This window comes from Myxocyprinus asiaticus, chromosome 28, assembly GCF_019703515.2.
Source record: "Myxocyprinus asiaticus isolate MX2 ecotype Aquarium Trade chromosome 28, UBuf_Myxa_2, whole genome shotgun sequence".
Classification (NCBI taxonomy): Eukaryota; Metazoa; Chordata; class Actinopteri; order Cypriniformes; family Catostomidae; genus Myxocyprinus; species Myxocyprinus asiaticus.
The window spans coordinates 16,600,950-16,619,676 of record NC_059371.1 but is presented as its reverse complement, the minus strand read 5'-3'; the positions used below and the strand labels follow the sequence as shown (position 1 = coordinate 16,619,676).

General features: G+C 38.6%; 1 protein-coding gene across 6 annotated transcripts; it reads right to left on the bottom strand.

Annotated features, from left to right (window-relative positions):
* Positions 1-296: 296 nt before the first annotated feature.
* LOC127419399 (syntaphilin-like) lies at positions 297-18,397 on the bottom strand. Of its 6 annotated transcripts, none has more exons than XM_051660739.1 (7): positions 18,153-18,397; positions 11,202-11,356; positions 9,686-9,760; positions 8,205-8,321; positions 6,615-6,722; positions 6,353-6,502; positions 297-5,638 (listed from the first exon to the last, which is right to left on the bottom strand). In XM_051660739.1, the coding sequence occupies exons 2-7, from the start codon at positions 11,243-11,245 to the stop codon at positions 3,994-3,996; spliced, it is 2,139 nt and encodes a 712-aa protein (XP_051516699.1). In that variant the 5' UTR covers positions 11,246-11,356; positions 18,153-18,397; the 3' UTR covers positions 297-3,993. The 6 variants fall into 6 exon arrangements, with proteins under 6 accessions (XP_051516699.1, XP_051516700.1, XP_051516701.1 ...); XM_051660740.1 differs by lacking the exon at positions 18,153-18,397 and adding an exon at positions 18,003-18,094; XM_051660741.1 differs by lacking the exon at positions 18,153-18,397 and adding an exon at positions 18,029-18,068.
* Between the last annotated feature and the right edge of the window lie 330 nt (positions 18,398-18,727).

Genomic DNA, 18,727 nt, shown 5'->3' with positions numbered 1-18,727 from the left:
CCATTTTTGCTGAGGTCCGCTAATAGTACTAAGTACTTGCTAATAAAGCAAGTAGGTTAGTGTTGTTAGGAAGTTTGTTTGTTTTTGCACCAAAAAGTAATTTAGTTTTTCTTAACAAATTTTCCACCCTCTTTCTTTTCTACTAATTTGATTCCTCATGATATGACCCTTTTAAAATTCAGCTGACAGTATTTAAAACACTGCAACAGCATCAGTTGCTTAAATGTTTCATTTCAAAAGGGTTTTGAACCACTATACTTTGTGTTCATATGCATGAAAAAGAGACTGAAAACAAATGAATGTTCACCATGCTGTTTAATATTGATCCTTTAACAGAGCAGTAGAGGTCAAGAGCTGTTGCTGTGATGTCCGAACACAATAGTTTTACCATTACAATATTATTCTACATGAAATTATTAATAGAAACTGATACATTTACGACTTACACGACTTATTCCACTTAGGGTGTTGATACTGACTATACAATGAAAGCAAAAGTGGCAGATGAAAAATGTAAACCTCATTGGAATTAACATTTGGAAAATAAAAATGAAACAAAACAGGCGTAACAAATTTACCCTGTGTGAGATGTAGGCACACAGTCATAAAATCCTGCTTAACAGATACAGAGCTACTGATGTAACTCACTATTACAGTAAGTCACAAATTGCTTGCTTTTTTTACATTCCTGAAAGTGTTTCCATTCAGAAATTCCAAATGAGATGGCTTATGGCTTTTGAGGTTAAACATTTACCTGATACTAAGTGACTGTAACCTAAACAATATACAGAACATAAGCAGTATTGATGTATTCAAATCATATTTGGATGTGACATATATTGGTAAAGTAATTTGATTCCTAGTATCTAATACATGTATGCATTGCAATCTTTACCTAAAAGTGCTATTGGAGTAATGATTCTACAAGAGATCCATCATTGTAAACTTATGTGAGGATGTATCTACTATGACACATTTTGTGTTTACAAAACTACATTCTAAATTAGTGGTAGTCGCAAGCCCAGTTCACCATTAACGTCAATGTTGGAACTCTCAATGCCTAAACCCAAAAAATGGCTAAGAATTTCTCTAATCAGAACAGGTGAAAAAACTCTATGTCCCTTAAGTATGTATTTTGAACTATACTTTTTAATGGAGTATGAGGCGTTCAAATCAAATAGTCTGTGGATATAATCATCAAAGGGGATTTCATATTTTAAAGAATAAACACACACAGATTCCCTCTCTGCTGCATAAATTAAATTACTATTATTATGTTTAAACTAAATAAATAGACAACTGTATGTAACATTACATAGAAATATTATTACTCCGATTTACCAGCATTTAGGGCCAACATATACAACTCTGCTTATAATATGGCTTCATAAAATTCAAGAACATAGTATCAAGGCCTTACGTGTAACTTCAACAGGTTTAAAACAATGTACAACATCATTTGTCATTTGCCCAAATAACTGTTATTCACACACATTTCATTGAACAAATGGACAATATACGTTTTATTGGGCGCAAACGTCCTACTCTCTGAGTAGCTTAGCTTTGTCTCCAATTAATCTCAAAGATAGTTTCTGATAAACCAAGAGACCGAATAATTTATAGCTTTGACAAACAAATAAAAAAAGTAAGTAACATGTATGCCTTCATATCTTGTACTGTAATATAAATTTCTCTTTAATAAGTGCTTAGTTGAAATGAGGTGAAAAGTGCAGGGACTACTAGACTATAAAGACATCTTGACATAAAGTAAGCACTAGCTAAATAAGATTGTCAAGCAGTTAAAGGAAAAAGGGGATGCCAGAACACCCTGCAGACACCACACAAATTCTCTACATAAGGCAGAAAATTATTAGAACAAGAACAAGTGAAAACCAAATAAAGATGACATACACTCCACACAGTATCAGAGAGAGGTAGAAAAGCAGCTGTTCTTAATTGTTTAGAGGGACAGAAAATAAGACAACGTGTGAAACGCAAATAAATACAGGAAGTGCATGCCAGCACAAAAAAATGAGTGTTCATCTGGCTGATTATCTGGTGCACTGTTTTCCGGAAAGTCAACCCAGCAGTCACTGATACAGTTTTATACACAGTATGAATATTAATGAGAATTTGTAAATCAAAATGTATCCAGCTGATGATTCTTTCAGAATGGTGAAACCTAACCCTAAACCACAAATCCACATGTATGCATTGGCCTTTGGATAGACAGAAACACACACTCAAGTACACTTCAAGTAATTGCTTATAAAGTGAATTATAGTGCACTCAACATTTCATTAAATGTCACCCGTCACCTAAGTGTCAGTCAACATAAATGGTCAACATGTATAAACATCAGAGAACATACAGTCGTGGCTAAATATTTGGAAAAAGCAGGAAACAGCATTTTCAAATGTACTACAATGTTTGTGTTGCATGATTTTTTGCTCTTCATTTGCTTCGCATACTTAAATTTTAATTTAAACTTGATTTGGTTCAAGAATCTAATCAATTATGTATATCATGCTTATTTACTTGCAAAAAAAATGTTTTTGCATTGCCTGTTTTAATGCAATTCTGTCTAACAGTATTTCTAAATGAGCATATAAAACATATTAGCACAGAAACAGCACTTGTTTAATGCTAAATTAAGCTAATATGCTAAATTCAGAGTTTTCGTTATATGACAGAAACTGATTGTGAACATAAAAATTATTATTAATGCTTAAATTTTGCCTCTTTTTTTTCTCCAAATTTTTTTTAACTACGACTGTATTTCTGGTCTGAACACAAACCACAGTGAAATCAGACATTTATAGCACATTAACAAGGGAAAGAACAAGTATTTCATTTCTGGTGAGAAAGCTTTCATGACCTTATTAAAGTCCTTTAACCCTGATCATTGTCTAAATGCTGAATCTGTCTCACTCTTAATATTATTAAGATTTATTTTGCCTTTTCTAAAATACATGATTTAGCATCCAGCTGTACAGAGCATTTCCAAACCAGCATCAAACTTATATAATTTTCTAAAAGACTCCAGATGGACTTAGTATAATTTTGTGACAGTGTTTATCTAGGACACTAGTGGTATATGCAAAGCATACTGTACAAATATCTCAGCAGGTGCTTGCCTGTCTCCTTAAAGGTGCTGTAAGGGATTTTAGCCATTCTGGAACTTCTACGAGACAATGCCATTGATTAGCCACACCTCCTCTTTCCAAATCTCAGCACTCCAAAGACACGTGCACACACACAGACACACTTGGAGACCGTTGTCCTAAGGATGCTTTCTGCATGTCATTTAATTAAAAAAATAACTTAAAGCACTTTTAAGGGGAAAGACAACTGCCCAGTGTCACATAGTGCAGTCACACAGGCTTAAGTAATGGGACATCTAACAACATATAACGAACAGCTTCAACAATGATGGCCATTGGTAATCAAGGTACTTTGGCTGTACATCAACACAACACAAACACTCACTCAGATGAATTAACACACACATACAGTACACACACCCTGTCCAGTGACAGCGAGAGGGACAAGCAAAAGGACATATCCTTCCCATCACTTATTGTGTCCCTTTACACTGAAATAGGGTAATACAATCATATTAAAGGGGAATTGTTTAGTGTCACCAACAAAGCTGAGTCAATGTCATTTGTGTCAGTCCATCATTCAGAATACAGTACATAAACTTGCCTTCTTACTTAGGGCAGCAGTTGTGGGGGAAAGTTTTTGAACTACAAGAGTGCCATACTTTTAGTTTTATTATGCTTCTCATTCTCCTCATCTTGTATAAAGAAGTGTGTAGAGGACTACAGCTCTGACTGAGAGCACTTATTACAGCAATGGACTGATGCGTTCACACAGTATCCCTCCACTGATAAATTCATTTTAAATGTTTAACCTCCCTCTGATTGCACATTAGATAATGTGACAGTAGTTTCAGTAGCTTCCAAGCTTCCCAAGGGTGAAGAACTGGTCTCATATGTTCATTCCCCCCGGACCCCCTCCTCCTGCGGGGTAGTGCCTAAGACCCCCTCCTCGACGTAGAGAATGGAGAGCCACAGTGCAGCAACCCCGCAGAAGAGAACCAATATGGTACATTGGTTGACCATCACGGTGTGGGCCCCGACACAACCACGCAACTGTGGGGACCACTGGCACAACCACGGCTAGCAAATCCACTAAGAAGTGGCGGCTCCAGTAGTTCTTTGCTGGTAAACCGCAGCCAGACGACTTTGACTCATTGTCTGTAGCACTCTCATCGACTTCATCTTCATCATCTTCACTTATATTAACAACATTATCCCCCACAACCCCTGCCTCTGACAGTGCACTACAAGGCTGAGTTGTTTGTGGGAGGGTCTCTTCTTCTATTCCATCTGATGACTGTGCTGAGCAGGGAAAGTTTCCAGGACTTGGAAAAGGGTCTCTGCAAGGCTGAGGTGGAACAAAGTTGGTAACTGGGGATCCAATGGTTTCTGTGGTCAGAGCTGTTGTGGCGACTGGTAAAATTGGAGAGGACTCTGAAACAGCAGACTCAATGACACAGGTCTCGGTGGTGTTCAGTGCTAAGGACGCAGTTCCTTTTGCAGTAGATGCGGATGGTCCCCAAGACTCCATTGCATCAACCTGAGCAGACTTAGTGGAAACAGAGTCCATGACGATGGATGCTGTGGGGGCAACTGTTGCTGTAACAGCTGATTCTGTTGTAACTGATTCCAGGTCATCCCCTTCATCAGACATCCAGGTTGAGGTTGGGCTGATGGCCTGAGAGCAGAAAGTGCGCTCAGCAATAGTGTCCAGATCAGAGTTAAAGGATGTACTGGGTCCATGAGCAGGGGCCGAGGCTGGGGCGTGGTCATAGTCGGTTTGAATTGCTTGCTCTCGAAGGTGGTGCAGGTACAGGTGATGGTGTGATAGACAGGGATTACTTAGACTCACACTGGCCCCAGTCCCGAATCCGCTACATTGGAGTGGCACTACTCTGGGCTCGCTGTTGCAGAGCCCCTCATAGGTGGAGGAGTGTGGCAGATGGGAGTACGCACTGAGCAGCGAGGCTGTCTCTTGAGACAGAAACGCAGCTTCCAGAAGGAGGTCTGCCTTGCTGGCTCCTCTTCCGCTTTCCCCGCAGCAAACAAACCCGCTGTCTTGCGTGCCCTCACCTGACAAACATGGAATTTCACAACCATTTTCGTTACCGCCACATTCCGGACCGCCCTGGTCACTCAGCTTGGTGTAGGTAGAGCTGCGGGTTAGTGAGCGAGCTGGGGAGCCTTCGGATGACCCCACCAGACCTTCGCTGACCTCCAGCCCTGCCCCCACCAACTCTCCACCTCCTGTGGCTTCTCCTACTTTGACAGCCCCGGTTTGAGCCAGCTCCATGTTCTGCAATAAAGTCTCCAGCTTGTGGTTCTGGAGGTTGATGTCTTGGAAGCACCTTTGCACCCCTGTGTCTGTGTCTCCCAGACTGGATCGGACAACATCGACAACCTGTTTAAGCTGCTGGATCTCTCTGCGAGCTTCTTTCAAAGCTAGCTGGGCCTCCACGCGGTGGCACTCCTCCTCAATCCAGTCTTCTTGCATACGAGACAACTGAGAACGCAACTCATCGATCTCAGTATCTCTAAGGAAGGAAGAAAAAAGAAGGGGAGTGTGAGTAACAGGCAAGTGAAAGAAAGACTAGAATCAGAGAAAAGCTGAAGTGTGTAATTTTTTCGATGTTAAAATACTCCCATCCCAGCATATTATGAAAAGACACCTGTAAGGAAGCCATTTGTAGGCTTTTTTTCTTTCAACAGTGAAAACACTTTAAACTTTGCTTTGCTTGTATGAACATTCCATTGGCTCAACCAATGCAGTGAGTTTAGGGCAGGATTACCCATTTGCCTGCAGAATGGCAGAAGAAGGAAGTGTTTGGGAAATTTCTTTAGAAGCAATCATTATTTTAGCAATTTGTGGAATAGAAATTATAAACAGCAGCATCAACATTTTTATGATTATTTGCCATTAGACAAATGGTGGCTGTCACTAAAACAAACAGCTTAGAAGTAATAAATAATTACATTAGACATGCGTGTGCTTGCATGACGGGATTAAATGACAAAATGCAAACAGCCTAAATGCAAATATTCTGCTGTTTGCAACTTCAAAGGCAGATAATCAATCAAGTGCAAATTTGCATAATACAATTTAAAACTAGAGGATTTCTAGTTAATTTAATTAAATGCCACTCAAAGCAGCTGCTTAAAGATAAAACCAATATCATAGACTGAGGAGATCATCAGTGCATGGGCCCTAATACTACAAATGATGCATTTTAAAAGGCTTTATGCCTCACCTGTCCTGCAGTCTGTCGATGGTCTCTTTGAGCCGTGCTCTCAGGTGTCTAATACACACTTCTTTCTGTTGCAGAGGTGTAAGGTATTGCTCAGGTGGAGGAGGCCAGATACCATGGTTATCATTGCAGGAGGTGTGTTTTAAGTTACGTCTGATATAAAAGAGAAAAGGAGAGACATAAAGGTCTAAGCCCATGAAAAACATACATGATCAAATAGAGATGCTGTTCATCAAAGTGGCATTGCTTAACAGGCTTATTTTACCTATGGGTTGGGCTTCCATCACTGCCCCTGCATGACCCTGAATTACTACTGCTGCTGAGAGAGGCATTTCCATAGGGATCACGGTTACTGACAGGTGCTGGACTCCGTCTGTAGCGTAAGAAAATCACAATGTTACAGCAAAGCCACATCACATCACAGGGCAGGTACATATACAAGACCGACACAAACACACTCACATGAACAAACAAAAAGGATCTTATGAAACAGGATAACAAACATGCCCACCAATAATACAAAATGACTAACATGCTACTATGCACACAGTCAACAGTCTTTATGGGGGAAAACCACAAATTGTACTGGAGCTTGCACCTTTTATAAACACAAACTACAAGCAAAAAAAATGTCATGTAAAAAATGACACACACTGTGAAGTAATAGAGACAGTTGTACTGTGCACTGAAAGAGACAGATGACAAAATGTTACAAACTTAAATATGCTTCATTGATCAATTATGAGAAAGAAAACAAAGCAAGGCCAAAACAGCTGATTAAGCAGAAACAGACAGCAGTATTAGAGCCAGTATGAAGATGAAAGCCTAGTTTCACTTTGGACACCACAGACATTTAGTCATCAACCTTCAACTTTGAACTATGACACAAAATATTAGCTTTTAAGCTCCAATCAAACAGCTGAAAGCTTGAAGAAAAAAATATTTGTTTATAAATATTTTCTTTTGAAAAAAATAAAAAATTTTTTTTTAAAAAAATGGTGTAATGCAGCATTAGTCATCAATATTTTCAATGTTTTCCTGGTCGAAAAATAGTGTAAATTTAACATTTTATTTTCATGCTTTCTTCTAGCTCAATTTTTAAAGGACAGAGTGCTGTAGTTGAAGAGCTTGAATCCATGTTCAAAACAATGTTACACAAAGAACAAAGAAAAGTGAAGGTTGAAAACAGGAGAAGTGAACAAAAGTAAGAGAAAGAGACCAGGGACTAAAAACTAAAATGTTTTTAATTTTGGTTCGTTCTGAGCAGAAACTGTATTTTTTTGTTCCGGTTCCGCGTTCTCAAAATAAGTGACTTGCCTCAAACAAAATGAAAATAAGCAATAAAAAAACGTTTTCCCATGTGGGGGATTTATCAGCATAGAAATCATAACAAGCAAAGTATACAGTAGCCTATATAAAATAATGTCTTTTCAAGAAATGTATTCTAAATATCCCCCCAAATATTAAAACTACTTTTTTTAAATAACCCTAGCCATCAAAAATCAATTAATAGCCAAAATCTCTCTCTCCTGCACACACTGCTTGGGCGTGTTTGGACTAAATGTCATCTTATGCGGGCCAAATGATTTTATTTTAAACATTTAATAATTATTTAAAAATGATTAAATGATATTATTCTAATTATTTGTTTTAATTACAGATCTGCTAACCGGCTATGGTTACTAACATTTAAAAATAATGTTTTCAGTATGGAACAATTGAAAGGGACTTCTTTCCCATTCTTGGTTACATTCTGCAAAAACAAAAAATAGTTTTTTATTTTGTTCCTTGGAACGTTTTCAGTCCCTGAAAGAGACAGAACTGAGGAAAGACAGAGGGATAATGGAGTGCTGACCGATAGTGGCGCTCCGGGGACTTTGGTGTCAGAAATCCTCTGCTCTGTCTCATAGAGACCATAATGCCTGACTCCATGGGTGTGTAGTCTAGCTCTATAAACCTGCAATAGTCAAAACTGACCCACACACAAGAATGCATCATTACACAGGGTGGCACACACAGCTTCCTATGCCTAATTCGGTTTTCATAATATGTTGACCTGCGTTTCAGCTGTGTACATACTCAAACAAATGTTTCTGTGGACATTTTCAGTGCTTCTTAACATGGAGAGAATATGGGTAGAAGTTGTTCAAAAGTGCATTTAGAACATATTGTACAATCGAAATTTTCCACGATATAAAGCCAATGTGCAAATTATACAATAATTTACAGTGGCCGTTAATCCATCTGATCTCTTGATTCTCGGTGTTGGTGTTGGTGGTTGCTGTAAGGGGATTGCTGAACTGCCCTAACCATGAAAGCAAGCAGGTCATGGTTAAGGTGAGAGCAAAGCAGAGGAAAGAAAAGAAGAGTGAAACAGCTGAAGCATGCTTGTAGAGAGGGAAAAGGGAGAGCACTGCTATCATTACTGATAACAATGACAAGGCAGAAAAAGAAAACAGCAGCCAGGGAAGTTGGACAAACCAGAGAAGTCCATTATGTGTCCAGTGAGATGGACTAATTGAGGGCAAGTCAGGTAATGCAGTGTAGTGAATATGGTGCTATTTTATGTGCACCGCATTACCTTTATGAAAACTACACACTGTAATGCCAGACACATTCATTAGAATTGCTAATGAAAATTGGACAATACTGCATTCTTTGTCAGTCTAACAGATTCTAAATTCCGCAAGGGTCAAATTGTTTCTCAGGGGACAATTTCCCACTCAGCGCTTTCTACAAGCCTCAGTCTAAGACCTGAGAGGGCAGCATAATTACTAGACCTGTGTCAACAAAAATAAGGCAGACCTCTCAAATCCTCAACAATTAAAAAAAAAAATCCAAACATTATTCATTATGTTTACATGCACAGTTTTAATCAAGATAAAGTGGATTTTGCATAGTTGAAATTCAGTTTTTATCTGTCTGTTCAAATATACATACTGTAGCATAATGTGTAATTAAATATTTCAAAGAAGGACAACAGCTGAGGAAGTGTTAAAGGGTCTTTTGGAGCATGTATGTGCACAACGCCAAGGCCAGTTGTGATCTGATTAACAAGAATACATGCTAGATAAAGTTGAGCTACAATCACATTATCTACTGTATGTCTGTTAGTCTGACGATTTCAGTCATGCTAAAGGATCTGCATCACATTTTAGAAAGACAAATTATTATTTTTGGTCCAACTGAAATTGAAATTTTAATGTGCATGTAAACAAATTGAGTGTTAGTAGGTAGTGGTCTGGGTTTATATTGGGGCTGAGTGTGTACGCCTAGTGCAGCGGTGTATTCTACAACAGTCAAGCCCAACTGTAGGGTACTAAATCAGAGTCTCACACAGGAGATGCAGTGGGAGATGACACCATTTGTTTCAAGCGATGTTTAGGCTGTAGGGCCTTCAGCAGGTTGAACCTGAGGAAAGAGAGATGAAACAGAGGCACAGAGCTGGGCTCTACTGCAATATTACTATTAACACATGAAAGAAAGAAAGACAGAAAGAAAGAAAGGAAGAATGGAAGGAAGGAATGAACGAAAGGAAGAAAAATGTTGGAAGGAAGGAAGAAGGAAGGAAGGAAAGAAAGGAGAGAAGGAAAGGAAGGAAAGGAAGGGGAGAAGGGGTGCTTCTCATTTCTTTAATTGTGCATCCTCGTTTCCTTGCTCCTCCGTCCACAAGCCTATGACCCGCAAAACTATCAAAGTCCACCATCTTTAAGGACGTATCAATTCTCTAAATGCATCGTGAGGAGGTGAGGACTGAGGACAGAGGAAGCTTCCCGAAGAGGCTTGAGCGAGGAAGCACAGGTGGATACTCTTTTTGGCCTGGAGTCGCGAGTTCAAATCCAGGGCGTGCTGAGTGACTCCAGCCAGGTCTCCTAAGCAACCAAATTGGCCTGGTTGCTAGGGAGGGTAGACTCACATGGGGTAACCTCCTCGAGGTCACGATTAGGGATTCTCGCTCTCAATGGGGCACGTGGTAAGTTTTGCGTGGATCGTGGAGAGTAGCATGAGCCTCCACATGCTGTGAGTCTCTGAAGTGTTATGCACAGCAAGGCACGTGATAAGATGCGCGGATTGACTGTCTCAAAAGCGGAGACTGTTAATTGTCCTCCGCCACCCGGATTGAGGTGAGTAACCACCATGAAGCTCGAGTGAGTACGGACATTTGATTTTACAAATATATCTTGCTTTGTTTGCTCCGTCCTCGTTTCCTTTCCCTGCAACCTTTTCTCGTCTCTGAAGAGGGTGGAGCAAGGACGCAAGGAGGGAAGAAAGAATGGAAGGAAGGAATGAAGGAAAGAAGGAAGGATGGATGGAAGGAAAGCATGAAAGAACGATGGATGGAAGGAAGGAGGGAAGAAAGGACGGAAGGAAGGAAATGTTGAAGACAGAAAGGAAGGAAGTTAAACCTTGACCCTGTACTATTTGTCCAATACAAATAGTGAAGTCTTCCATCTGTCTAGATTTCATTCTAGAATATGATACCTACTGTACAGTATAGCTGTTGCGTTAAAAATCCTTGTACAGTAATGAGCTTATAAAGCTTCTGAACTGGCCATCCAAGCAGTTTTTATACAACCTGGCAGTTGTTGGGTGAAATAAATCTTGACAGAAGAGAGAAAATTAAAAAAGAGCTAAACAGCTGATGCAGTGATGACGGCAAAGAGACAGAGAGAGTTAGGGTCAATAAAGCACTGTTGAGGCTCAAAAAGGTCATTATGCTGAAGAAAAATAATAAATAAAAATAAATAAATAAAACATTTCTGTGTTCAAAAGAGTTATACAGCAGCAGGGTGGGTTAGATATCACAGCATCAAACTAAATCCCATTGAAAGACAAAAGGAATGTGCCTTACTTGCTTGATCCAGAACCAGATCTTTTATTTGAAGGGGAAGACATGGAGTCAGCAGCCGTCTCCCTCTTTTCTCCTTCTTCAGCTGGATCTCTTGATCTGTCTTTCTCTCTCTTCCTCCCTCTCAACACAGCTTGAATGGCTTAGCTATAGCCAGCCTGAATAAAGTACAAGAAAAGTTGGAAATGACTGTCCAAATCAAACCATTTATTAACTCTCTTTTCATTTATATACACAACCAGTCAAAAGTTTGGATTCATTTGACTGTATGTGTTTCTCATGGTCTTTACCTTTTGATCTAAAGGCTTATGCTTAAATGCTGGAAAAAACTTTTGTAAACAAATATAAATTGTGCCTATGTATGAATTTCTGTTGGAGTGATAGTGAAGGAAATGCAGCCAACAAGTGTCCAGCATACATGGGAACTGCTTCAATACTGTTTAAAAGCATCCCAGGTAGCACCTTAGAAAATGTCAAGAGTTTTCAGAGCTGTAAACTAGACAAACAGCTGCTAGTTTGAAGAAGTGCTAAAATATAAGTCAGTTTTTTTTTGTTTTTTTGGTCAATACATAATTCCTATCAAGGTCGTTTCTAGCTATAAGTGGTATAAGTGGCCTCTTAGAGCCTCCGAGCAACCAGGGGGCCCCACAAAGCAAGGTCTTTTTTTTTCGTTTTAATTTGAATTTTAAAATACACTAAAAGCTGCAAGTAAGACTCAGGAAACTGTTATGGCTCACTCAGACAGTTGTAGGGGGCCCCCTTGTGGCCCGAGAGGGAAGGGAGAATGTAACTGCATTAGAGAGTTGTAGGTAGTTTCTACAGGCATGCGCATGCTCAAAAGGTTTTTCATCATCATGAAGCTCACCTACAAGTCAGAAGCGGAAAAAAGAAAAAGGAAGAGGAGGATATGGGCCTCCAAATAGGATTTCACTTAGGGCCCCCATATGCTCAGAAACGGCCCTGATTCCCATATTTCAATTTGTGGTATTTTAATAGTTTTGATGACTTTTCTACAATTCAAAAATGTGGAAAATAGTAGCCTAATAATAATGTGTCCAAACTTTTAACTGGCATCATAACTGCACTGTTTTATAGGAGGTACAAACCCCTGTAATAATTGAATTTGTTGCCAGATTACAAACATTTTTAAGTTATATTTGTGCACATATTTTCATTTTAATCTAGTATCAAGTGTGTGATAGATCATATCCACATTCAGTCAATTCAAAGTTGAACTGAAAACAAGAATGTCTCTACTTAATCTATCTGACCTTTTCACTCTCAGCAGAACTGGCAACAGCAGTGCATGTTCAGCTGTAATATATATAGCTTTGTGCTGACACAAACTGCCTGGTCTCCGACTCTAAAGCCAGACAACAGTGATGGTAGAACTTTAACTTTCACATTTAGCCAGACTACGAAAAGAGCTACAGCCATTTTTATGCTTGCATAATAGCTTTTCTATTTATTTTGAGAGAGAGACAACAAAGGGAATGAGATAACAACCAGTTAATATCTTCAACAGTGAGCATCCTGACACATGGTGAGGGGAAGAAGAGATTTTAGATCTAAATAATTCAACACATAAGTTGGCACAGCTAAGTATACGCATTGCACAACAATCTGAAGTGTATTCTTCCCCCTGTAGAAATTCAACCAAAATACTGTAAGCAATTCCATCCTTAATAATGACATGACCTTTCCACCAAGATGTCTTTTGGCATACTGCTTCTTTAGGTGTCTCTTTTAAATTCTTCATACACTGTAAAATATGTTTTCATCATTATGCTATCACATCATCTTTGTTTTCGTATCACAGTATTTCTATAATTTCTATTAAATTCTGTCATGGTGCATGTTTGTTCAGGAGAAGCGATGCGAACAACTGAGGTTTGATGTTATTGACATAGGTGCAATATTTAATTAAAGTGTGAATAATGAATTAAATCTAGTTATGTACATTGCACTAAGTGATAGGACTTGGAATATAGTGCAGTTGTATTAATTTTTTTTACTTTGGTTAAATGTTTTTTTTTTTTTGCTTTTTCGAGCTTCACAGACTAAAGTCACTATTCACTTACAGTATGGCAAATAAACCCTGTGAAGACTGTTCCACAGAAGAGAGAATGTCATAAGGGTTTGGAACGACATGGGGGTTTGCAAATAATGACAGCACTTTTATTTTTGGGTGAACTATTTCTTTGTGTTCAATTTTATTTTACAGTGTGGGTTTGGTTGGGCAAAAGCTTCATGGGTTTAGTTGGGTGACAAAAATTTGCACAACCGAGACCAAGCACATTTCGCTGGAAAATGTGAAACCACTTAGTCAGTATCTGGACAGTATGGTTGCCCTCTGACGCAGTGCGAGTTATTATGTGGACTGCAGCTGATAGACCTGAAAACAAACCCCCTATCTGTTTGAAATTTGCACCAATGCAGTAGTCTAGAATCTCAGTCTTGCCAATGTTCTATTCCTTCTGCACAGATAACTCTTTGTCACAACTGCAAACCACTTATGGTTAGGCGATCGAGTGTTTCAATATTCAGATGACTAATTGAGAAAAGAAATGCAAGGATTGGACCCTAATTCACTGTCCTTCAGTATAAGTGTGCAGCATATATAACCGGATTGTACATAGTTGCATATAATGTGTCAGCAGAATCTAGCATGCATCATGGTAATGTTTTTTTTTGTGTGTGTGTGTGTGGATCTTGTGTGGCTCATAAATTAAACAAAAATGTCTAAAGGAAGACTTTTACTGTATGATGTCATTGAAAGACACAAGGTAAAGGAAGCACGAAGCTGAGACAATTGTACCAGAATGTTCATTTTTGGGTGAACTGTCCCTTTACATACTTCCGCCTTAAGTTCATAACAGGGATTTGTTTGAAGCCTCTGTAGTTGCAATTAGCCTTAATATGTTACATTCAGCGAACACCTAGAATGTCAAAACAAATTGAACAATTACAAGCACAGTAAGGTTCTGCATTATTCAATGTGCTTTAAAACCCATGAAAATACAAAGTTAAATTCACAGCATGTGTGCTTGGCTTGATATAGTGGTTCAATTAGTAAAAGAAGATAATAGGCCATAATAGTGCTAAAATGGTCTGCAGATGCAACAACACTTACAAAAAAGACACAACATCATAGTTAAAAGCATTCAATTATCACAGCATCCACAACAGAAGATGTGCAATTAACACGTTTATACTACAGACAAATTTGACAGCAAGCGGGTCAATTAAAAACAATAAATAATAAAAAATGAACGAGCACAACATTTACAAATTAAGCTTATTTATAATTTTTCTGTTAAACAAAACTAACTAAAAAGCAGTTCTCATTTTTGACTATTTCTTTTGAAATAAAAAGCAAAAGTTCAAATTAGGGTTGTCACGATACCAAAATTTCAGTAGTTGGTAGCAATACCAGTGAAATTTCACGGTTCTTGATACTGATTTCGATACCACAGCAAAAATATGCTAATAGCTCCTTAAGCCTATTTAAAAAGTAAAATTTCAATGTAAATAATAAATTCAAACAAAAGCATGTTTCCTTCAATTGTTTCTCAATGAACTATGCATTGCTTAAGTGTTTTTAAAAGAACCCTACTGAAATCTGTTTTATTAATTTTTGTTTTCAAAATCCTGTGTTTTCCATTTTATTTATTTTTATTTTTTCAGAATTCAATATTTTAAAGTTTAATTTCATCATCAAAATGGTGTCTAATGAAATGAATTCCTAAAACATTTAACAAATGAAAATAGAACAATTACTTTTCAACATACCTTTGAATTTTATTTTTTTTTTTTACCAAACTTTTATTCAGTACAACAGCACTCTTTTTTCCTTTCTTTTCTCCCTTTTTCTGCCCAATTTGGCATGCCCAACTCCCAATGTGCTCTAAGTCCTCGTGGTGGTGTAGTGACTCGCCTCAATCCGGGTGGCGGAGGATGAATCTCAGTTGCCTCTGCGTCTGAGACAGTCAATCCACACATCTTATCATGTGGCTTGTTGAGTGCGTGACAGTGCGTGTGGAGGCTTCATGCTATTCTCCACAGAATCCACACACAACTCACCATGTGCCCCACTGAGAGCGAGAACTACATTATAGCGACCACGAGGCGGTTAGCCCATGTGACTCTACCCTCCCTAGCCAATTTGGTTGCTTAGTAGTCCTGGCTGGAGTCATTCAGCACGCCCTGGATTCGAACTCGCGACTCCAGGGGTGGTAGTCAGCGTCTTTACTACCTGAGCTACCCAGGCCCCCATACAACAGCACTCTTGCTTGTGATACAGTATGTTGCTTTATTATTTACTATTATTATAATTATTATTATGACTACAGTGAATATTACAGTTTAGTATACAGTTGTAATATATTTCTGTTGCAATTTCTTCAATTTCAGGTGCCTAGCTTTTATTTTGAATCAAACATTTATTTTGACGTGAGCTTTTAATTTTACGTGTGTTTTGACCGAAGCTTCACACCTCCAGATAAGCAGTTTGCTACATGGCCCAGTGTGATCATTAAAGTGCAAATGCTGTGATTTAATTATATATACAATATATTATGTGCTGTGCGCTTCACAGTGGATTAGTGCTCTGCTCTGTTATCTCACATAACACACAGAGCACGTTTCTCAATGTCTGTGGAGTTTCCAGTGTATGAGCGGCTTCACACATTCACTTTAAAGCACGCAGCTCCTGCAGACTAAGATTGCAGCCTTTTCTTGGTTTAATCATCGCACTAGAACCTATCATTATGATACTAATTAGATTAATTGTACAATAATTTCCCCCCCAAATATGTCAAAATCGTGTGTGAGCATTTGGAAGCAGTCGTGTGTCAGTTAGACATCATGCGGGTATCAAACTGAGTCGGCCGGCACCGGTACTGCAGAAACAATGGTATCGTGACATTTTTTATTTTAGAATCGACTTGGTACCGAAATATCGTTACTTTTGACATCTCTAGTTCAAAGCAGAATTTCATATTTTGTTTTTGAATAAATAATAATAATAATAAAAAAAAAACACCCCAAAGAAATCTGATCAAACCCACATCGAAAAAGAGGACCTACACTGCCATTCAAAAGTTTGGGGTCACTTGCCTGAAATGTTTCACATGATCTTAAAACATGATCTTAGAAATTAGTTTTGTAGACAAAAATATTATTGTGCCAACATATTAATTTATTTAATTACAAAACTAAAATTGTATTTAAAAACAATACATTTTTTAAATGGATGACTTGGACCGAATAATTAAGAAAAGCAGCCACTAAGTGCCCAGCATATAGATGGGAACTCCTTCAATACCGTTTAAAAAGCATCCCAGGGTGATACCTCAAGAAGTTGGTTGAGAAAATGCCAAGAGTACATTTCTGCAAAATCGGTGGCCACTTTGAAGATGCTAAAATATAACATAGTTTTGATTTATTTTGGATTTTTTTAGTCACAACATAATTCCCATATTTCCATTTCTACTATTCCATAGTTGTGTTGACTTTACTATTATTCTACAATGTGAAACAAAAAAAATAATAAAAAATAAAGAATGAGTAAGTGACCCTAAACTTTTGAACGGTAGTGTATGTTCTACATCTAATAGGAGCTACACTATAAGAATTAAAAAGCGATCAGAACTAAGTTATTATGAAGTCATTCATCAAGTCATCCCTCATGAGTCAAGAGAGCAGTGATCACTCTATCAACGGATATAACTGAATGTCCAGTGTGGATGTGAATGCAGTGTAGCTAATTAAGCATGCATGCTCTCCATTGAATGATCACAGCATCTGTACTTCAGAAAGGCTTCTGCATGTGTGCTTTGATGAAGTGTCTGCAAAGTTTATTGAGTTGTAATCAGTGCAATCAGCTAATGGAACCTGTACAAAATGGATGTAATCAAAAGTAAACTAGAACTGCTTCACCAGCAATTATTACAAATAAGGTAATTAGACATACAGTATAATACCCAGGTGCAATGGCCCCATGTTTGCTGTCTGCACATAAAGAATGAAATATAATTCAATATTAAGAGGCATAAACACATCTGGCTGTCAAGTTGGAAACATTGTGGTAGGGAAAAGCTTTGGCGATTGACTTGCATGCTGAGAGGATATGGCGGAGTCGCCATGGAGACAGCCATTCAGCCACTATTCTAGAAGGTGAGCTCCACAAGTGGTGTGATTGGCTTTCTTTGCTTGTGTGTATGTGGTGAGACAGACAGCATGGTGACATTAACCGCAAGGCAAGTAGTGCAATAGTGCAATACTGCGAAATCTCAGAGGAGTCAAACAACATCCTGTGCAAAGAAGGGAGTGATAATTGTTGTGATACCAGAGATGGTACAGAGATTCATTGTGAACCATCATCAAGCATGTACTTGGAAATATTGCTTTTATGTGAACATGCTTTGTTGTGATAAAGACAGCAAATGACTATCTGTCTGGCTCCACAAAAATTCCCTTCTAAGCACACTTTCTCAGCAATCTGTAAGTCCTTATGGGGATGCAAGGTCATACTGCATCCTAGGCCGTACAACGCAAAACACACTGTCCCTGTCACGACTCACAGCGCAAGAGAGGTGCTGAAAACAAATCAGACATTAAAGCAGTTTAGATTAAAATAACACGAAGGCGCAATATTGCCAAAACCAAAACAAACGCAAGATGCATACGCATGGTCGCTGCAGGAAAACATCTGCTCTGCTCTGCGTGCACAGACCTAAAGACCGAAAACCTTACGGTGCAAATAAACACAATTTAATGTGCAAATATAAGAAATGGATTTACTTCCAGATATCATATCCACCGTTTACCTGGCACTTCACAGTCCCTGGCGTGTCCTACACAAGCGGGAAATGTAGGAGTCATTCGCTACAAAGATGCATCACGAAAACAACGCAAAAAAATAAAAAATAAATAAAAAAAAAATGTCCTCACCTGCTTGGCTTGCCGCCTTCCGGCGAGAATCTGAACGTCTTCATGAAAGCAGCGGTGTTTTGTCGTGTTTACCCTGGAACTCGTCCCCATCAAGGACTCCGCCGCAGCGGGGAAGGCGAGTCGTCGGGGCGGGTGCAGGCTGCTGATGAGAGGGAATTCTGGCGCGTGAGGTTTGTTTGAGAGCCGCATTAGGGAAGACGAGCGGTGAGATGAAAGGAGATGCGTAATATTACGATGATCTCCTTAAAGTGCGCCGCAACACTAGGAGTTGTGAGGATATTACCATAAATGAGGTGTTTCTAGATATGGTAATATGAGTTCAAAATGCAGTTTTACCAAGGCAAAATGTTTTGAATTGGCGCAATGTTACATTTTTACCTTATTCATAGGGGCGCCATATTACATTTTTGACGGGAATGAAAACGAGGCTCTTAGGCATACACATAAAAAACTGTATAAAGGTCTGAATCACATTTTATTTTCAATTTTTTTTTTTCCTTCAGTTTTGGTTAGTGAAACGATCACAAACAATTTTAACAGCAGTACAACCCATTGAGTAGTCTGTAAGTAGCCCT

Excerpts from the sequence above, each read along its gene's own strand:
- LOC127419399 (XM_051660739.1), bottom strand. The coding sequence starts at position 11,245 with ATGTCTTCCCCTTCAAATAAAAGATCTGGTTCTGGATCAAGCAA. Across the intron at positions 6,723-8,204 it reads TCCCCGGAGCGCCACTATCG|ACGGAGTCCAGCACCTGTCA; the intron begins GTCAGCACTCCA and ends CTTACGCTACAG. Across the intron at positions 5,639-6,352 it reads ATCGACAGACTGCAGGACAG|AGATACTGAGATCGATGAGT; the intron begins GTGAGGCATAAA and ends TTCCTTCCTTAG.